The 18,356-nt window shown below is 39.6% G+C and overlaps 1 protein-coding gene across 1 annotated transcript in view; it reads right to left on the bottom strand.

Annotated features, from left to right (window-relative positions):
* The window catches only part of LOC111333786 (uncharacterized), a 30,705-nt gene that overhangs the window by 2,060 nt on the left and 10,289 nt on the right, over window positions 1-18,356 (bottom strand). Inside the window, exons 4-8 of the mRNA XM_088741351.1 lie at window positions 14,809-14,947; window positions 3,259-3,581; window positions 2,252-2,390; window positions 1,418-1,991; window positions 713-1,023 (exon numbers count right to left, since the gene is read on the bottom strand). Coding sequence (XP_088597477.1) covers window positions 713-1,023; window positions 1,418-1,991; window positions 2,252-2,390; window positions 3,259-3,581; window positions 14,809-14,947 — 1,486 coding nt within the window. The remainder of the gene's footprint in view (window positions 1-712; window positions 1,024-1,417; window positions 1,992-2,251; window positions 2,391-3,258; window positions 3,582-14,808; window positions 14,948-18,356) is intronic.

Raw genomic sequence — 18,356 nt, 5'->3', positions numbered from 1 at the left:
TATTTTAAAATACAGGTAGTTATATCATCGCTTTATCCTACCATCTTAAGCAACCCCGTGTTCATAGATTTAAAGTCCTATGATTACTTGACTAGATTGGTTATTGTGTCTTATTCATCTTAACTAGAAGTAAACATGACGCTGCCTTGGGACTAAAAGGAGGGAAGTGCTAATGTGAGACGCCGAAACTCATTTTAGGGCCAATGTGAAATGTCTTTCCCTTTTTTTACTGTGGCACACAACCGACGATGCAAGAATTTTGATATGTTAGCTTGCTGGCTGACGAAGTCACCGTGCTGTTCCTCTAGCTTGAAAATCTTAATAATTTGCTTAAAGTAACCTATCAAGATTGATAATGGTCATCTTTCCAAGGACCTGATCATGAGAGAACCTGAAAACCAAAGACCTTAATAAGCAAAAAGAGTACAAAAAAAAAAAAAAAAAAAAAGGGGGGGGAGGGGAAGAAAGCAAAAGCCAAACAAAACAAACATAACAACCATCAGCTTTGAAGGTTTGCCGAAGAATATTCTTCTTTTTGCGCGACTACTTCATTCACACGCATCAGCACTTAGTGCCGACAACAACAACCTCCGCTTTCTAATCATAACTTCAGAGAACCAAAGTACATTCTGAATCATAGGTGTGACTTCATTCCATGTACGGTATGATATATTTCTTTAGAAATGTTTTATTCTGAAGTCTTCGTACATACCATTCTTCTCGTTACTGGCTCCACCATTGCTTTCCTCCTCTTCTTTCTTCTCGCTAACATGAATAAGCGGACCCTGGGCCAAAGAGTACTGTGCGTCCATCTCGTGATCGCTTACTTGACGTTTCCCACGGTTACCTGGCGGACACTTCTTTGCACATTGGGAATCTGGGTCAGTTGCGTTGCATACGATCACGTGGCAGTGAACAAATACAAACGAATCGGTGCCAATGAATTTAGCGGTTTCAAGGCTAAATCGCTGGAAGTTGATCGCGGGTGCAGGATGGTAGACCACAGAGGGATAGTTTGCACATCTAAGAAGAAAAATTCCTGGTTATAATTCAGCCAAACAAATAGAAAAACTGTCAAACAAAGCAACCGTTTTCAATCAATGCTATCCTTTTTCTACGTTCAAGCTGATTACACCTTGGCCCATTTGGGCCGCATAACGCGATGGTATCAGAAGGGGGCGCACAGTGTGTCGTTAGACTCCTTGCTTTATATTGAATTATATTGTGTGTCCGCAATGCGCATGAGCGAGGGCGAAAGTATTGCATTCAGCATCACAAGCGTTGGAAGATGGTCGATTTTGCTTAGGGCCAGATTTTAGAAGGCTTGCGATGCTAACACATTTAAAAGCATTCTCTGACTCTAAAGTGGAGTCTGACGGACACAGCAAGAAATAACTTAATTAAATACTTGGCTTACCCTTTCGAAATAAACTCGTACTTCGGTGCATTTTCTCGTTCGCGAGAAGGCGTGGTGTAACATCGATCAGCTATAATTGAGAGCCGCTTATCATTTGTCACTGATACCTCCAAGAAAAGACGTTTCTGCGCCACAAAGAGAGGAAAATCCTCTTCCTTGTAAGGAATCGCAAATTTCTTGTCAGGGAACATATTCAAAAAGAGCGTATAGTTTCCTTCACCCTCTTCACTAATTATAAATTTTCTGTTGACTGCCCTCCAACCAACCGATGTCACCACACCATGACTGGAATAAACACAGCTGAACTGTATTTTTAAATCACGTATCGTAGCATTTTTGGAAGCTGTGGGAACTTTCAAGACCATATTGGAGTAAACGACAGCCGTAGTCGTGTGTTTGCGTGTAGTTTTACACCCGACCAGCGGTGTTGTTAGACTGTAATAAGTGTCGTCTTCCTCAGCTTTGCATTTCGTGTCCAGGAGTCGGAGATCCTCACGCTTGATACCAGGAAGAAGGGTCTTAGGGACGCTTAATGATATGTTGTTGCGGTTGCATTGTAATTTCGCTGAAGGATCTAGATTTCAGTCATAAAGTCAGTGTTAGTGTTGATGGGCAAACACGGCTTTGTGATGTGTATGCAGAGAGCCAGTTAGATTTGAGAAAAAAATAATGCTAACCTGATTTCAGTTAGACCCTTTTAGTCGCTTAATAGTTCAGCTAGTCAGTCGGTGTTTCGATCGTTCCTTTGATCATTATTTAATTCATCAGTCCTTATTCGGTGGGTCGATAGGTTAGTCAGTAGCCAATCACACACACATCAAGTGGATGTCATACCTAAGCAACCGTAGAGCTCCATCCGAAGTGAGACGTGGACATACCATTCTGTTGGCCTTAATCTGATAAAACGTGCTTTGATCGGAGGGTATAAATGGTGGTACACAATACTGTCTGTGTCTTTATTGCCTTCAAAGACCTAACAATGAAAATAAACAAGCGAACAATGAAAGCAGAAAAGAATACAAGGAAGCGGCGTATTCACCAATGATAGAGAAATTTTGCCAGACCCAAAGGCAGAGGCTCACTTCCCCTAACCCTATTAGATTTCCTGATCATCGGTGGAAGATTTTTTACTTCAGAAGGCGGGGGGAGGAATGGGGGAGAGGGGAAATGGCTGTGGAGGACAGAAACACGAGAAGTTGTATTTTTCTTTACACAATAATCAGACCGAAAGTGGCAATGACTAAGAGTAAGGGTCGAGATTAAATCATGGATTGAAAGAGGAGGACACTTAAGAATTTTCAGGTTCATTTAGAGGAATCCGTGCATTTTAAGATTTAAAACTTCATACGTCATTCTCCGTGCTTCGCCTTTAATTTTCTTTCCTCTCGTACCTTTTTATCAAAACCCTGTCTACTCAAAGTAAAACTTTAGGTAAGTCCTCTGCCGTAATAATCACTGTCTCTAGTTCGTCACGAGAGATCAGGAGTAATCGCGAAGGAGCGGTAAAATTTGAACCTAAAATTTGGTACAAAATCAAGTTAGAGCCCAGAGTTTTTGTACTCGGTCGTCTGCTAAAACAGGTCGTAACGCGGAGTGTAGATATGCCCGCAGTGCAACTGGAAATGCATGTTAAAAGAGTTATCTTGCGCGTAGTAGGGTCAAACAGTTGTAACCGATGACAACACAATTGATGTTACATTTCCATAGTTTCTTATCTATTGCACTACAACTTGCGCACGCTGCTAGCTCCGCTATTCTAGCTCATACGGCTGGGGTTTGGCGGTTTAAAAGTTTCCGTTCCTGATAGAATCAAATGCCTACACGCCTAAAGACAGCATTACCTTTGGCGGATTCTGGTTGGATTCTCCGTAATAGTGAAAGTTTACTCCATCGTCGCTGTACTGCAGCTTGTACTTAGTTACCCACTGGCTGTAACCATTTCGCCCTTGTGTCGCTATTCCTTTCACTACAGTATACTTGGTAAAATCCACTTGAATCCATTGATTATCATTGTAAAGTGCTGACCATCCTCCCTGTTTTTTTCCTGTTGCCTTGAATTTCAGCCTTCCAAACTTTGCAGCATGTTGAACACTATATTCTGAAGAAGCGGTGATTCGAGCATCCTTTATCCGTCTGTTCTCCATACCCAGAGGTGTTAAACATCCTTTAAATAAACCAAGATGGAAGGACTTAAGGGCGTTTTTGATTAGTTATTTAAAGAGTACATCCTCGGCTTTATAATTAAGACTGACTCTCCCTAAGATCCTCATCTTCAATTTTCATCCAGAAACAGATTTCGCTCAAAATTCTTGCATCAGCTTCACTTGGTAAGTAGGTAACAAATATGAACTATTATTGGAGAAATTGAACTTTTTCACAATTTTCTGATCGGAACTTTTGGCATCCTAGAATGTGCTCAAAACTTAACGGTGAGCTGGAGAATTTTACAAGAGTTGTAGATGTCAGTTGTTGAGATAACGGATCATTGAAAAGCTCTAACTTCACCAGTTAGAAACAACGACCCTTTATCTCAATAATACAAATAATTGCAATCATAAGCTTTAATTAGTGTAATAAATCTGGCGGCACAAAGTTTCACAAGTTTGAGCTCTTATCGCAACATGCGACATAAGCTAAGTTCAAAGGAATAAATTGGATAAGTGGCTCGTTCTCACAGGCTCTTTTACACATCAATCATTGCTATCCAGGCTATCTAGGGAATATGTTTAGTTTCCGGTCTGTATCCTATAATCTACGCGGAAATTATATTTTGTCTCTACCGTCTACAAAAACTACTACTTATGGTCTTCACTCCTTTTCATATATGGCTTCAAAACTATGGAACTCTCTTCCGGACTCTTTTAGAACGTCTGAATTTTCTGATTTCAAGCGCAAGATTCTACAGTATGACTCTTTCTCATATTTCAATTTTAGAATGCTACAACTTTACATTTTAAATTTTAGTAGTATTTAGAATCATACTTGTAACTCGAAGATACTAGCTTATCCTTTAGCTACTCCAAATTCGAGATGAAATAAAGTATATGTATGTATGTATGCATCAGTGCAAAGTTCGATCCATCATCTGTGAAAATCAGTTAAAACATCTGGCCGCAACTGTATTTTTGTTCCACATTTGAGAGATAAAGTCGTGACACTCGGCTAATACCACCATATTTTTACCCTACACATTGCCAACGAACCTCAGTAAGAAAGTCCAGTTTTTTTCAAAATTAACAAAGTAGACTTATACTTTTTGAATTAGATAGAAACCATATAACTATACAGAATTTGGCCGACGACATGCAGCTCGATTTGTTTGAGATTATTGGAAAAACGGGAAATTTCTCTTCTTTAAAATTGTTCGATCCATGACCAATGCTATTTGATATAAGCCGCTGACCATAGATATTGCAGTGTGGGACACAAATTAACGATTTGCGTGCACGTCGTCAAAGCCGATACCTTGTTCTTTTTTCGGAAATGGGAAAATAACTCGTGGAGAATCACGGGGAAGAGTTGACGTGGTCCCCATATTTAACTGGTCATGACAGGACGGAAAATGCGTGCACTGTGAGTACCTCCCGTTTTGGCTTTGGTAGATTGTGCTGGCATAACTTTAAGCATAATTCAGCTAAACGAGCATTATTTTCAGCTTTTATTTCCGTTTAGCACTGCTGGGATAATCCGAGCTTTTATGCGTTGAAAACAAAAAAAAACCATCATAGCTCTAGAATAATTCAGTTTGTATTTAATCTTTGTATTGTTTTTGGAAAATATTGAGGTCTGTGTTAAGGCCCATGGTCAAATATGGTCCGGCAGGCGGCAGAGGTCACCCTGTGCATAAGACTGAGACTCAGGTCACCAAGCTTATGGCTCAGCGGATCGGCCCCTCAGACCTCAGATCAAAGATGGCGTCGTCCTCGAGTACATCCACTTCCACCACTTCAAGCACTTCCAGTGCCGTACCGAGAGCTTTAATCTCTAGACAACGTATCATTTGTATCATTTGTTAATCATTTGGCTTTTCGAGGTGCGCACATGCGTATTTGCGATGCTAAAGACTGTAAGACTGGAAGGTGGACTATGTGAATGTTCATTAAAGTCAAAATTGATAGAGTTAAGCCAGTGATGATCTTTATTTTCCTTAAAATCAGTGTAAAATGTAAGTAGCATAATTTCGGTGACAGAGAGCATAATTTTCAGAAAGTAGCATAATTTTGGCATAATTTCTAAAAAATATGAGCACTGCCAATAGCATAATATGCTTTTTTTCGAGCACAATCTACCAAAGCCTACTCCCGTTGCCCCAAACAAAGCCTTACAAACTTTTCTAAGGCTTTGTGTGGGGACAACGGAAGGTACCTACAGTGCACTCATTTTCCTTCCTGTCATGGATGATGTTACCAACCATTTAAAATGTTATCTCTCACGAGTGAAAGTTACGGAGTACGAATTAGTTTTGGTAAGAGCGTGGAATTTCTATCCATCTCACGATGAAATAACGAAGTTGGCAGTTTATCCTAAACACAAACATAATTTAGGCAAATATTGGCGACCACTGAGGACTTGCCAATATCCACAACACGAGGGACGGAAGACAACACTTCATTGTAAAAACCTCGCCAACTGGACGATGGCCCTGCAGATGAAGGATACGTTCAATACACCTGTTCAAGTTCGGTCACGTAAGTTAGTTTTTGCTCAGCCTCCAATATGATATTCTCACATTCAATAAATTTCACCATCGGCGAGTAAAGTACAAGAAAGCAAAGAAAACAAAGCAAAACCAGAACAAAACAAAAATAAACGAAATTATACGCTAGCAATATTTCCGGGTGTCCCGTCACGGAATATTTGACAAATCCTTTTTCTTTCAAAGAAATGATTCCATAATCTACTGTCTGAATATACGGTCGATTTTTTTTATCGAGAATTAGATGTTTAGCTTTGCTATTTTGCTACTAGGTTTTTGTTAAAAAAATCAATATTTCGACCGAGATAGAATCAAGACTTGTTTTCTCTAGGCTAATTAAATTTGCAGCGTTAATTTATCACTTCAGGGAATGAAAACTCCAGCACAAGATCTGTTTGTTTAAATTTCCTATTTGGCTTACTGTGTAAAAAATACTTTTGCACGTCGTTGCGCATTTTTTGTTTTTCGAACCTTCAAATCAAAGTGGATCACGCAGACAATCAAATCTCCCGCTGAAACCCGAGGGCCACCAGCCTTGCTTTAAATTTTTGCGCGTGTCTGCTTTAGTCCACGGCCTGTGGAAGGCTTTTTTATTTTCAGGGTTATTTTCAAAAGTTATGTAAAGTCTCACCTTGAGTTTCGTGCTTTCATTCAACCTCATGCTCGTGGAGACATGAAAACAAAGACTGATCAAAGTCTTAATGCATGTCCAGCAACCCATGTGGGTGTGGCACTCCGGAACCGAAAACTCCTCTCCCCCTCTCCCCATCCACTTTAACTAAATGCAGGTGCAATTAAGTATTTTTTTTCACAACATGGACTTTATGCAAGGTCTTTCGCAGATAACGATTAGCTGATAGAACCGCATGTTTCTTATTTTAGTACAGCTAGGAAAACTATTGCCGTTTCTTCCAACAGCAGTTTGCTCTCATTGCTGGAAAAAACATGTACAGCTCCCGAAAAGTACCAGTACAACATCAGTGGGAATTACTTCAGAGGAATCTGGCAAAGAACTGTTTTCAAGGTAATCACTTCGAAAGCCAGAGTTAACAATACTCTATTAGGACCTTACGGTTGCTTTTTGTGGTTTCCCTTCATTGGCAGAAGAAGGGAAGGCGAATGTAAAAGTGTTGACTGGTTACATTGTCGAAACCGAAAATCGAAAGAACAAATTAAAACAAAAGTCATCGCTTTAAAGTCGGTTTACAGTTTCATTTTTCATGTATTTCTGTCACAAACTCAAGAAAATCGACGCAAGCTGCGGTGATATCTCGCCGGCAAAAATCCTCACTTGACATGAGATGGTTTTTTATTAACTCGCCACCATTTTCACATGTAGTTAATTCGCACAGCTGACTTGATGACCTGATGACTTCTCATACACAGCTATCGAATACCGAAACCCGAACTCCCTCGATTGTTTTTACCGTTAGTTTTAAACGCGCATGATGGTCGATAAGATCTGATGAACTGTGTGTGTGTGTGTGTCTGTTTCATTAATAATCCGCCTTAATGTATGACACGTAGGGCCTCCAAAGTAAAAGCACTTCACCAGATGAGTTCAATGCTTCCAACTCCCACAACGGAAGGTTTGCAGCAAAAGGTTGAAACAGACTGGACTCCAAGTACTGCAGGGCATCACAGCTCGTAAGACAACGCAAGCATCTTTACTCCCCTTCATGCTGATCAGGCGCTGTCGAGAGTAAATGAAAGCTTAGAAGTCTTAAGAAAATGTTCCGGTGAAGGGAGAACTAGCCCTGTGACGTCCTTGATGGAAACCAAGTTTGAAAAAGTAAGCCCAGAGGGGCAAACATACTTTGTAAGGAAAGCAACAAAAGCTTGCAAGATACTTTGTTCAGCCATTGCGCCGAATGATGGGGAGACGCTGTTCAAAGCGGTTTCCAACCCTGAAGGACCTACTGTTGAGAATGAGTTGAAGCCTCTCCTTGAAGCTTACAGGAATGCACCATCTATGGAAACGAAAACTCAAATTTTAAGCAGTTATGCCAACCAGTATTCCGCTAAGAAGCTGATGGAATTGCACAAAATATACGAGCCTATAACAGAATGGGAACTTCGCAAAGCTAAACTTCATGCTAGTAACGAAGGTCCCGGCGTGACTGTGGAAAAGCCGATTTATCACAGGGTCAAGCTTGACGCAGTGAAAGTTAAACACTTCTTGAAATTCATAAACAGACCATATTTCTATCAAGACGTTGCGTATGGAACACGTACAATAAAGATTAGCAGCGGCCGGAAAAGTCATCCGAACTGTCACAAGGTCTACAATGATTGCACAGTATTTGGAGCATTGCCTGGAAGAAATCTTTGAGCTCTTGAGCCACGCAACTCTTTATCGCATCCTTGAAGTACGTGAAGCATCTCGGAAGAAGGCTCTCAAAGGACTTGATAACGTAGCAGCGGAAGGAAGGGCAGCTTTTGAAACTTAACGAAGTCGTTGAAGAACTTCAAAAGGCCGGTGCAAATCCAGAGTGGATTGTTAATATCAAAGAAAGGCTAAATCAAGGGAAGAGGTATCTGAAAACAGACTATAAAGTTCATTGTAAAGAAGATTCTAGTCCATGAGCAGATCATTGTAGGGTATTCTCCCTAAGTGATGAGAACAATGACAATTTTAAACAAGAATGTGAACACCCGTCTACAGTGTGACTCGTGCGAGAACTTTAAATCAGCCGTAGAGGAAATAGAAACTTGTTTGAAGAATGAAAGCCAGAATATATCCCTTTATGGCCAGGAACATATAGAAGATATTGTTTACGATTTATTGCAAGCAAAGAAGCCTATATTTGATTGGAAAGCTCATAGTTTGCGTTCTGAAAATCAAGATCTAGCCAAGCAAGATGTCTTGAGATCACTTGTTGTAACATCAGCACTAATAACAATGGGCTGGACGATGATGTTTCAGTGCCAGAAGCATAGAGAGAAACAATCCGAATGGTTTAGCAAGAGGGGTTTGAGCTGACATGTCAGCAGTGTTGTTCTCAAACAAGCATAAGAGCCAATGGTTGTAACTTATACCCACATGTTTGATGCCTGTACACAAGACTGGTTTGCTGTTGCCTACATTTTAGAAAACCTCCTTTTGACCCTCAAACTGGAAAACCCATCACTCAGCAAGGCCTTCATAAGATCGGACGAGGCCGGTTGTTACCAGAACAACCTCCTTATTGCAAGCATTCACGGCATCAGCCAACGAACCGGAGTCGTTATAGAAAGTTATGAATTTTCAGAGCCACAGCATGGAAAGGACATATGTGATCGGATTATTTGTCCCATGAAGCAAGCAGTGCAACGATACTGTGACGAGGGACACGACATTCAGCCAGCGGCAGACATGAGAGAGGCACTGCTTGAGAGACCTGTCCAAGGTGTCACCGCCTCTGTTTGGGAAGTGAACGGTACGCAGAGATCGATCGATGTAACGAAAATTCCAAACTTCAGTGCATATCACAACTTCGAGTTCGAGCCTCGAGGAATCCGCGTTCGTAAGGCGTATTCTGTGGGACAGGGTAAAACTGTGAATTACACCGACGTCGTGCGTAAACCGCAGGGTCCTACCTCACTAGTAGTCAAGGATAAGCAGAATTTTTGGATATTTCTGTAAAGAAGCGTTTGAAGAGCAAACAATCACTGACAGTGTCTGAAGGATCGGCATTGTTTCCGTGTCCACTAGATGGACGCAGCTCATCCTTTCAAAGTTTTGAATCTCTACAGCACTATCTCAACTATGGTCAGCATGAAAATAAAACAAGCCAGGAATCTGTGTATGACCAGCTGCGTCGTGACTGGGTTGCAATGTTTACCACTGTTCTTCCCGAAAACCGTCCTAGAGCTGAATCAGGCGTATCATCAGTTTCCTCTTCCTCACTTAGCTACCTATGGGCTGGGCCCTTCAAAAGCCAAGAGCTGGTTGAACAAGGTACCCCTCCCAAGTGAAGGATTATTTAAAAGCAAGATTTGATGCATGCTGGATAAGAGTTGGGATGCAAAGCCGATCTTGAGAAAGTTGCCATCAACATGAAAAATGCTCGAAATAAAGACAATGGACGATTGTTTTCAAGAGAAGAGTGGCTGTAGAGAAACAAAATCCAAGCGTACTTTTCACCGCTATCTGCTTTAAAGAGGAAGCAAGGAAGTGCTTCAACGTCTCCAGAAGTAGCACGGGATGACATGGATGACGTGGTGGAAGAGGAAGAGTGGTTACAGCGAGTGGATGAGGTGTATGATAAACTATCAGTCCAGCATCCAATATACAATGATTCATACTATCTTTGTGATTTATGTCGGACACAGAAGCTCACTTCATTTAATGTTGAAATGTTGAAATCAATCTGCAGCCATTTTGAAATTTCTTTTGAGTCGAGCGATAGAAAACACCAGTTGATCAAAAAACTGGCAGTAATGATCGCTGAGTGTTCCTGTGAGAAAAGTTAAGGTTGTTGAGCCCGTTACCAAACTGACCAGCGGTTAAGAAAAAAACATGGCAGACAGGGAATTCGTGACAATGTGACAGACCTTTCTCGTTACGAGACAGCTTTAATGAAAATCTTCCAGCGTTTCTATTGCGATCTATTTGGTAAGAAACTGTTTCATCTTAGCACGCAGAGGAATGTAAAGGGCAAGAGATCTGATTTCTTGGTTTGTTACTAACATTTGTTTATGACGTGCTCAATGGAAAAATGGCCGCGTTACAGCCCATGTCACAACTTTCATGTCGCATGTGTGGAAGTAAAATTAGATTTCGGCCAAATATTTTAAGTGATATTCACAGGCAATAGATGGACCTTTGCATTGATGTATAGAAGAGCCTGTGAGTACGAGCCACTTTTGCTACTTATTCCTCTGAACTTAGCTTAGATCGCATGTTGCGATAAGAGCTCAAACGAGAGAAAATTTGTGCCGTCAGATTTATTACACTAATGAAAGCTTATGATTGCAATTATTTGTATTATTACGATAAAGGGTCGTTGTTTCTAACTAGGGAAGTTAGAGCTTTTGAATGATCCGTATTCTCAAGAACTGACAACTGCAAGTCTTGTAAATTTCTCCAGCTCACCGCTAAGTTTTGAGCACATTCCCGAATGCCAAAAGTTCCGATCAGAAAATATTATCCAATATTATTTCATATTTGTTACCTACTTACCAAGTGAAGTTTATGGAAGAATTATGAGCGAAATCTGTTTCTGGATGAAAATTGAATATGAGGATCTTAGGGAGAGTCCCTCTTAAATGACAGAATGAAAGTCTGATGGGTCTCAATCAAATAAAAAGGGGACTAAATAGCGTACTTCCCTATTGCCCGATGATTGACTTCATTCCACGTTATCCTTGTTTTTTTTTTTTTTTTTTAACAAATAGAGAATCCTTGAATGTGCTTTGTTCTGTTGTAAAGCTCGCAGAAAGCGGCCAGGGCAGAAAAGAGAAGTTAGGAGACACAGGAGACGTAGTCGAGTCTTTCACCCCACTTCCTAAGTAATCCAGCTGCTTCCTAAGTGCTTTACAACAGAAAAGAGCACTGATAAGGCTTCTTTATTTTTTTTTTTATAATAAACAATTCATTAAATTCAACACTTAATACTTTCTATTCTCAAAAAAAAATTTTTTGCAAAGGAAACAGTGTCGTCAGCATGCGCTATACTCTCCTAAAACAGGTTGCAATAAGCCAATCACAATCCTTGTTAGAGTGGTTCAAGTTATCTGGTAATTGATCAGACTAAAGCTGTTTTAACAAAATGTCGCACCATCAAAGTTCAAAAACTGAAATAGTTTGGAAGGTCGAATTTGACACTTTGACCTTAACCTTTTGGTCGTAACACCGAATCTGAAAGTGAAATTAAATGTTCAGTGAAATCCAGCCGAGTTTTGGCTCATAAAATCACGTGAGTTTTGTCACATGGGTCAGAATGAATGCTGGGATTGGCCGTGCCAGTACCAGGTCGCTTAAAGGGGCAGTTGTTTCGCACTGTCGCTATCTTTAATTTGTTGTTGTTTGGTGAAAAGCATAGCCAAAAAAGCCACGAAATTTTCTTTAAATTTGTCAGTTTGCAAACCGGGTTTCTTTTTATGAGAAATCATAGTGATCATTAATCTGTATGGGAATGAGGAATGACCTTAGACATCCTGTAAGGTACAAAAATTTAAGGAAAAACCTTAATTGTGGGGGGATTGTCGAAAATGCTGCTGGAAGTGCTCAATATACCTGAGTGTAGAGCGAAATATAATTCAAACTGACTTAAATGAAACACACATGATTTCCTGTGGGAATCATGCGTGCTTTATTTTAGTCAGTTTGAATTATAAGGAAAAACCTTTAACTGTTTCCAATCCATGGGTTCGTGCAGAAGCCCGTGATAAGTTCTTACACCTTCCCTTCCATTTCGTTTTCTCCCAGCCTTTATCCTTTTTGTTGGTTGTGAATCTAAAAAGATTCACAACCATTTAAATAATATATGTTGGGAACTTTCTTTTGCTCTATAACGGGCCTAAGATATCCTGTTGGTTACGTAAATTGATAAAAATCTTTCATGTACTGACATTTCGCAGTAAAACGTTTTGTCCATGTCATCGTCAGCGCCCATGACGTTTGTAAAATGAAATCCCGTCTGTTTTTCTCGTATTTTTCAGATTTTCAATGGAAGTCAATCGATAGCTTTATCCCTATGATTTTCCCCAGAAATGAACACTTAGGTTGTCAAAATGTGGATTTGTCGGGATTACCAAGATAATCGCGTGCTGGTAGAACAAGAGAACAGAAACTCATGAGGATATGAACTGTATGATATATTCTCTTGAAAAAAAATTTGAATATAAAGTACGGAACAATAAACAAAAAAATCTCTTCATCCAAAAGGGAGCTAAAATATGACCATTCAGAAGTAAAAAACGAGCAAATTTCTTGCATTTACGAGACCTGGGCGAGCATTGTTGTCTACATAACTCACGGCCATAAAATCGCGTAGCATTGTATTGAAAATTCTGGAAGTTGAATAATTTAAAGACAAAGTCTTTGTTTGAACAATACCTATACAACATATCAACACTTAACTAATATTTATCAGTCAAAATAATAGCCAAAATGTCACAGAGCCTCAATTGAAGTCAGCAAGTTCTTTTCTTCATTTTCCGGTTGTAGTTGTAACGTCCTTGCGCTTCTGAGAATTGCATATTTTCGTACCCCAGAGATTATTCTGGCCTTTTATTCTTAAACTTCAATCATTCGTGGAATATGTATTTTTGGTTTGAGCTCCAAAAGGTCTAACTTGATCGGGATGGAACACAAGAGGCAACAACTCTGCACGAACCCACGAACTCTGCACGAACCCACAAACTGGAACTGAAAGGTTCTACGAAGTAAATATTTTGTACCTTTCGGTATGTCCACTTCCATTTTCACATTCCCACACAGATCAGATATCTCCTGAGCCCATCATGGAAAGAAAAAAAGATATGAAAACATACAACTTTAAGAGAATTTTTCGAAGTTTTTTTAACTCGGTATCTTCTAAGACAACAATAACGTGCGAAACAACATGCCGCTTTAGCGACCTGGTACTGGCTCGGCCAGTCCCAGCATTCACTTAGGCGCAGTCTCAGCAAAGTCGCGTATCAGAAAAAAAAACTGCTTGAGTTGTGTTTATTATGAATCAATGACAGCCGAATTCACAGGAACATGAAAAATGCTCGTGATGACAGCGCCGTAGAACTCAGCTGCTGTGATTGATATGGCCTTCCACTCAACACATTGGAAAGGATATCACAGCAAGCTCTTAGTTCAGGTCACTCGAAGCTAAAGGGCAGAAGATATAAATTCTGAAGCTTTCTTCACTGCAACGACCGGAGATCGCCATGACGAGCTAACAGCGATGGACCTCAGCATGATCGCAGTCGCTCTGACACTATCATGATTTTTATAAATTTTAACAGTTATGCCAGTTTGGTTCTATTTTTCATCATAACTGTTTTGTTCTGTCCTATTTTTTGAACACGAAACTATATATTATAGGAGTTTTGGCTGTGTTTGACTTATATTACCATTCTTAAGCTTACAATCTAACTGAGCGTGAAACCTTCGAAACTAGTACTGTCCATTTCGTTTTCTCTTTAAAGATTTTCTTCTTTGCTCACGGTATAATAGTGTAAATTACGGTGCTTGGCCTGTTTACAACCTGCTTTTGGTTTTCCTGTTGCTTCTTGCCGGCTCTCTTGTTCCAAAATTTCTCTTTCAAAAAACAAAAACAAAGCTAGAGGTCCAAGAAATGGTCGGACGGTACCAATTGGTAGATGGCGTGACAGCATTAACTCGGCTCCGTGTGCTCTGATAGAGCACGTTCTTTTAAGCAATGATAACGCGCATCATATCCGAGCCTTATTATAATACAAAATATGAACTAGTGATCAAAAAATACTCACACATCGCTTTCAATTGGTCATTCAGTCGGTGAGTCGGTCAATATTTTATTCTTCCCGTCATTCGCTTTGTTGCTTACTTTAACAATTTGTTCGTTAGTCAGTCATGATCAGTTGGTCCAGTTAGTAAATCAGTCGGTTGGTCAGTCAGTCAGTCAGTTTTCAGTCAGATAATCAATTATACCGTCGATTAGCCTAGCAGAGACAGACAGACATTCAACAGAGTAATGTTTTTACACACATAAGACCATGCAGGTGTCATTGATACCTAAACAGCCGTACAGCTCCATCCTGAGTACTGCGTAATTCTTCCATCTTCTAGGTATGAGTCTGATGAAACGAGCTTGAATTGACGGGTTTAACTTGTGATAAACAATACTAGTCTGGTCTGTATTTCCTCTGAATTGCTAAAAATACATTAAGACAAAAGGCTTAATAATAAATACCAAATGAATCAATAATTTCAGAGCAGAGAAGTGAATTGACGCAATCATTTAAAAAAACTGATTAAACTTACTATGACAACGAACTTAAGTACGGTCATTTGTCTGCAGATGTGATTTTCAAAAAAAAAAAAGTAAGAATAAAAATAACAGAAAATTTATTGGTCCGCCTGCTTATGGCCTATTCAACAAAGAAACTTTGGTCACAATATTACAGGTAAGACCAAAAAAAATATCCAGTCGTGATTGCCGTGTCAACTGCCCGCTTGCGAGTTTTTGCAAGTTGCATGCTAAAAAAACCGGTTCCGATATTAGCCACCAAAACGAGGCCTCGTGTTCCCATAATATCGTCCCTTCATGGTACGAAACTTATAATAAAACGTTTTCACTGGTCTTTTGTATTCGAGATAAACAAATAGTATAAAATGGATTATTGTTCAGTCGCTTGTTGTAATAATGAGAATATAATAATAATAATAATAATGATTATTATTATTATTATTATTATTGTTATAACAATTATGACAATCTTTATACAGGGGGCTCACATCACTGGGGAGTGGTATTCTGTGAGGCCCTGTACTAAAAATAAATAAAATAAAATTATAGGAATAGAAAACAAATTACAAACATATAAAAATGAGCAATACACAGGGTGTGTGAACATGGTAGAATCAGATCTCAACACTAACTCAACTAAATACATGATTTTTCACTCTATGCTTAAAATTGAGAAAGAAGTCAATTTCTTTGATAGAGGTGTCTAAGAGATTCCATTCTCCTGCGCATATATATAAAAGTCTCTGTTATCCATAGTTCGTTTTTACACGAGGGAGGCGGAAATCGTTCTTTCTTCTTGTATTATATCTGTGGAAGTCAGAATTCCTGAAAATATTAAAACTATATTCTACAAGGCCGTGAATGTTCTTAAAGGTGGCAATGTATCTGTACAAGACGCCGTTGGAGCAGTGTTGGCTAGTTTAGAGAATTTAGAGCGTCGGTGGATGAGGCGTCATTCGGCAAATCAAGGATAACTTTTGCAGCTTTATTTTGTAGTATTTGCAAATCTTCCATGATAGTGGCGTGATTCTTGTCTCCCCAAATGATGTCGGCATAGTCAAAAAGTGGGCTTATTAAGGAATTGTACAATGTAATTCGCGTTTCTAATTGTAACGGATGCTTGACTCGTTTTAGTTAACCGATTCTTTAATTGTTTTACTTTGGTGATTAATGATTCGATGTGCTCGTGCCATGTCATGTTCTTGTGGATGACTACACCGAGATATTTGATTGAATCCGTATTTTCAAGTTCTTTGTTATCTATATCAAGTTTGATACCTCGGCAGGTTTACAATCTGCGATGGCTACCAAACAATAAAAAATTTCGATTTTTTAGTGCTAAGTGTCAGATAGTTATTTCAAACCATTGAGCTAAATTGGCAAGGTCGGCATTAAGATGGTATTGAGTATCTTGGCAGCATTTTCCACTTGAGTATATCACAGTGTCGTCTGCATACATAATTACTTGACAGTGTTCTAAGCAGTTCCAAAGATCGTTAATGTAAAGATAAGGGATAGTAGAGGGCCGAGCCGGAATGCTACCTTGAAGTACTCCAACATGAACTTCACAAGGAGGGGACTGGTAGCCTTCAACAGATGTTACTTGGTACCGATTATTGAGGTATGAGACAAATCCCTTCACGACTTGAGAACCAGCACCAATAGCCTTGAGTTTTTAACAAGAAGCATATGGTCTATGGTATGGAACGCCTTGGAGAGGTCTAGGAAAACTGCTTCCGTGAAACAGCCGTTATCAAGACTCTGAAGTATATTGTCAGTGAAATGGGCAAGGGCAATTACAGTTGAAAGCTTGGAACGGAAACCAAACTTATTTAGAGTAAGTAAATTGGAGTTTGATAGAAAAGTGTAAAGTTGCTGGTGCACGGCTCGTTCAAGAATCTTGGTGATGGTTGGGAGAACAGTTATAGGTCTGTAGTTGTTGCAGTCCGGTCTGTAGTTGTTGCAGTCCGTTCTTTCACCTGTCTTAAATAAAGCACATACTTTGCCAAGTTTCCAGATCGATGGGAAGGTGCTTGTCTCACTTGACCGGTTAAATAATTTGGTCAGCATGGGTCCCAGACACTGAGCTGAATCCTTTAATAATCTTGCACTGATACGATCTAATCCTATGACTTTGTTAGTTCGTAAAGCTTTCAGTTGCTTGAGAACAAATGATTCAGTGATAGTAGAGAAGGTGAACAAGTTCTCTTTTCGAGTAAGAGGGTGAGAAAAACTTTATACTGTTGATAAAGAATAATAAGATACTGAGTCATAAGGATACTGAATCATAAGATACTGAGAATCATAGGATTTATCATGCTTCGTGTTTCTCATGGATAAGCGGTTGGGAGTTTGGTTGGAATTTTCAAGTGCTGTCGAAAGTAAAAACAGTTCTTCGAATCATTGAAAGCTAAAGTTGGCAAACGAAACAACTTACGGATATGTAGCCCACTTTTACAACAGATTCATGCAAGAAAACTTGAAATCGTGGAAGAAGGGAAACCAAGGAGTCTGCTATTTCATCGATTTTTCGGGTAAACGAGCAAGAACATCACGATATATAAAAACTCCTTGAAGACGTCCATGACAGTTGGACGAAAAGCGTCAAGAATAAAGAAGTTTCACAACTGCTGTTCGCAGAGTAATGCTCTCTAGCTTAGTCTCAAAAAATTGTTGAAGAAGGCAAGTGAGCTTATTAAGGATCATAAAATCTCTTCGGTTGCAAACGGAAAATTTGCGAATATACGCTCAGGTATGGTCCATAATGCTAGTGGATCTGGATATGGCAAATGGCCTTCGATTCACTAGGGATCAGTTTCTCTCCTATGGCCTTTCCGAAGACTTCCAATATTTTTACCAGCTTTGATTGCTTCATTACCTTTGCTTTGTTGCACAAAACCACGAGTTCTGCTTTCCTTTTAACTCTACTACTACCGATAACTTAGTTGAATTATATCGAGAATTATATTATATTGAATATTTCTTTAGATCGTTCACCCGGCTCCATTTTCAAAAACTCCTCGCTTTCACTTTCTTGGATACAGGGGCGGATACAGGGGGGGTGGATAGGGTGGATATCCACCCCCCCATTTTTCAGTAAAAAAAAATTCGAAATGTCACTTTATTTGAAATAGAAAATAAAGAAAGAAAGAAAAATTAGCTCTCGCTCATGTCTGGTTGTTGTTACGCCACGTTTCGTCGTCTGCCGCCACTTTTCGCGCTAAAGTTCGCAAGGAAGCCATTTGACAACGCCTAGTGAGGCGAAGTAAGATTCTGATTGGCTCATTATTGCGAAATTTGTAGGGAAACGTTC

Source organism: Stylophora pistillata, chromosome 12, assembly GCF_964205215.1.
Source record: "Stylophora pistillata chromosome 12, jaStyPist1.2, whole genome shotgun sequence".
Taxonomy (NCBI): Eukaryota; Metazoa; Cnidaria; class Anthozoa; order Scleractinia; family Pocilloporidae; genus Stylophora; species Stylophora pistillata.
This window is presented reverse-complemented; position numbering and strand designations above follow the sequence as displayed.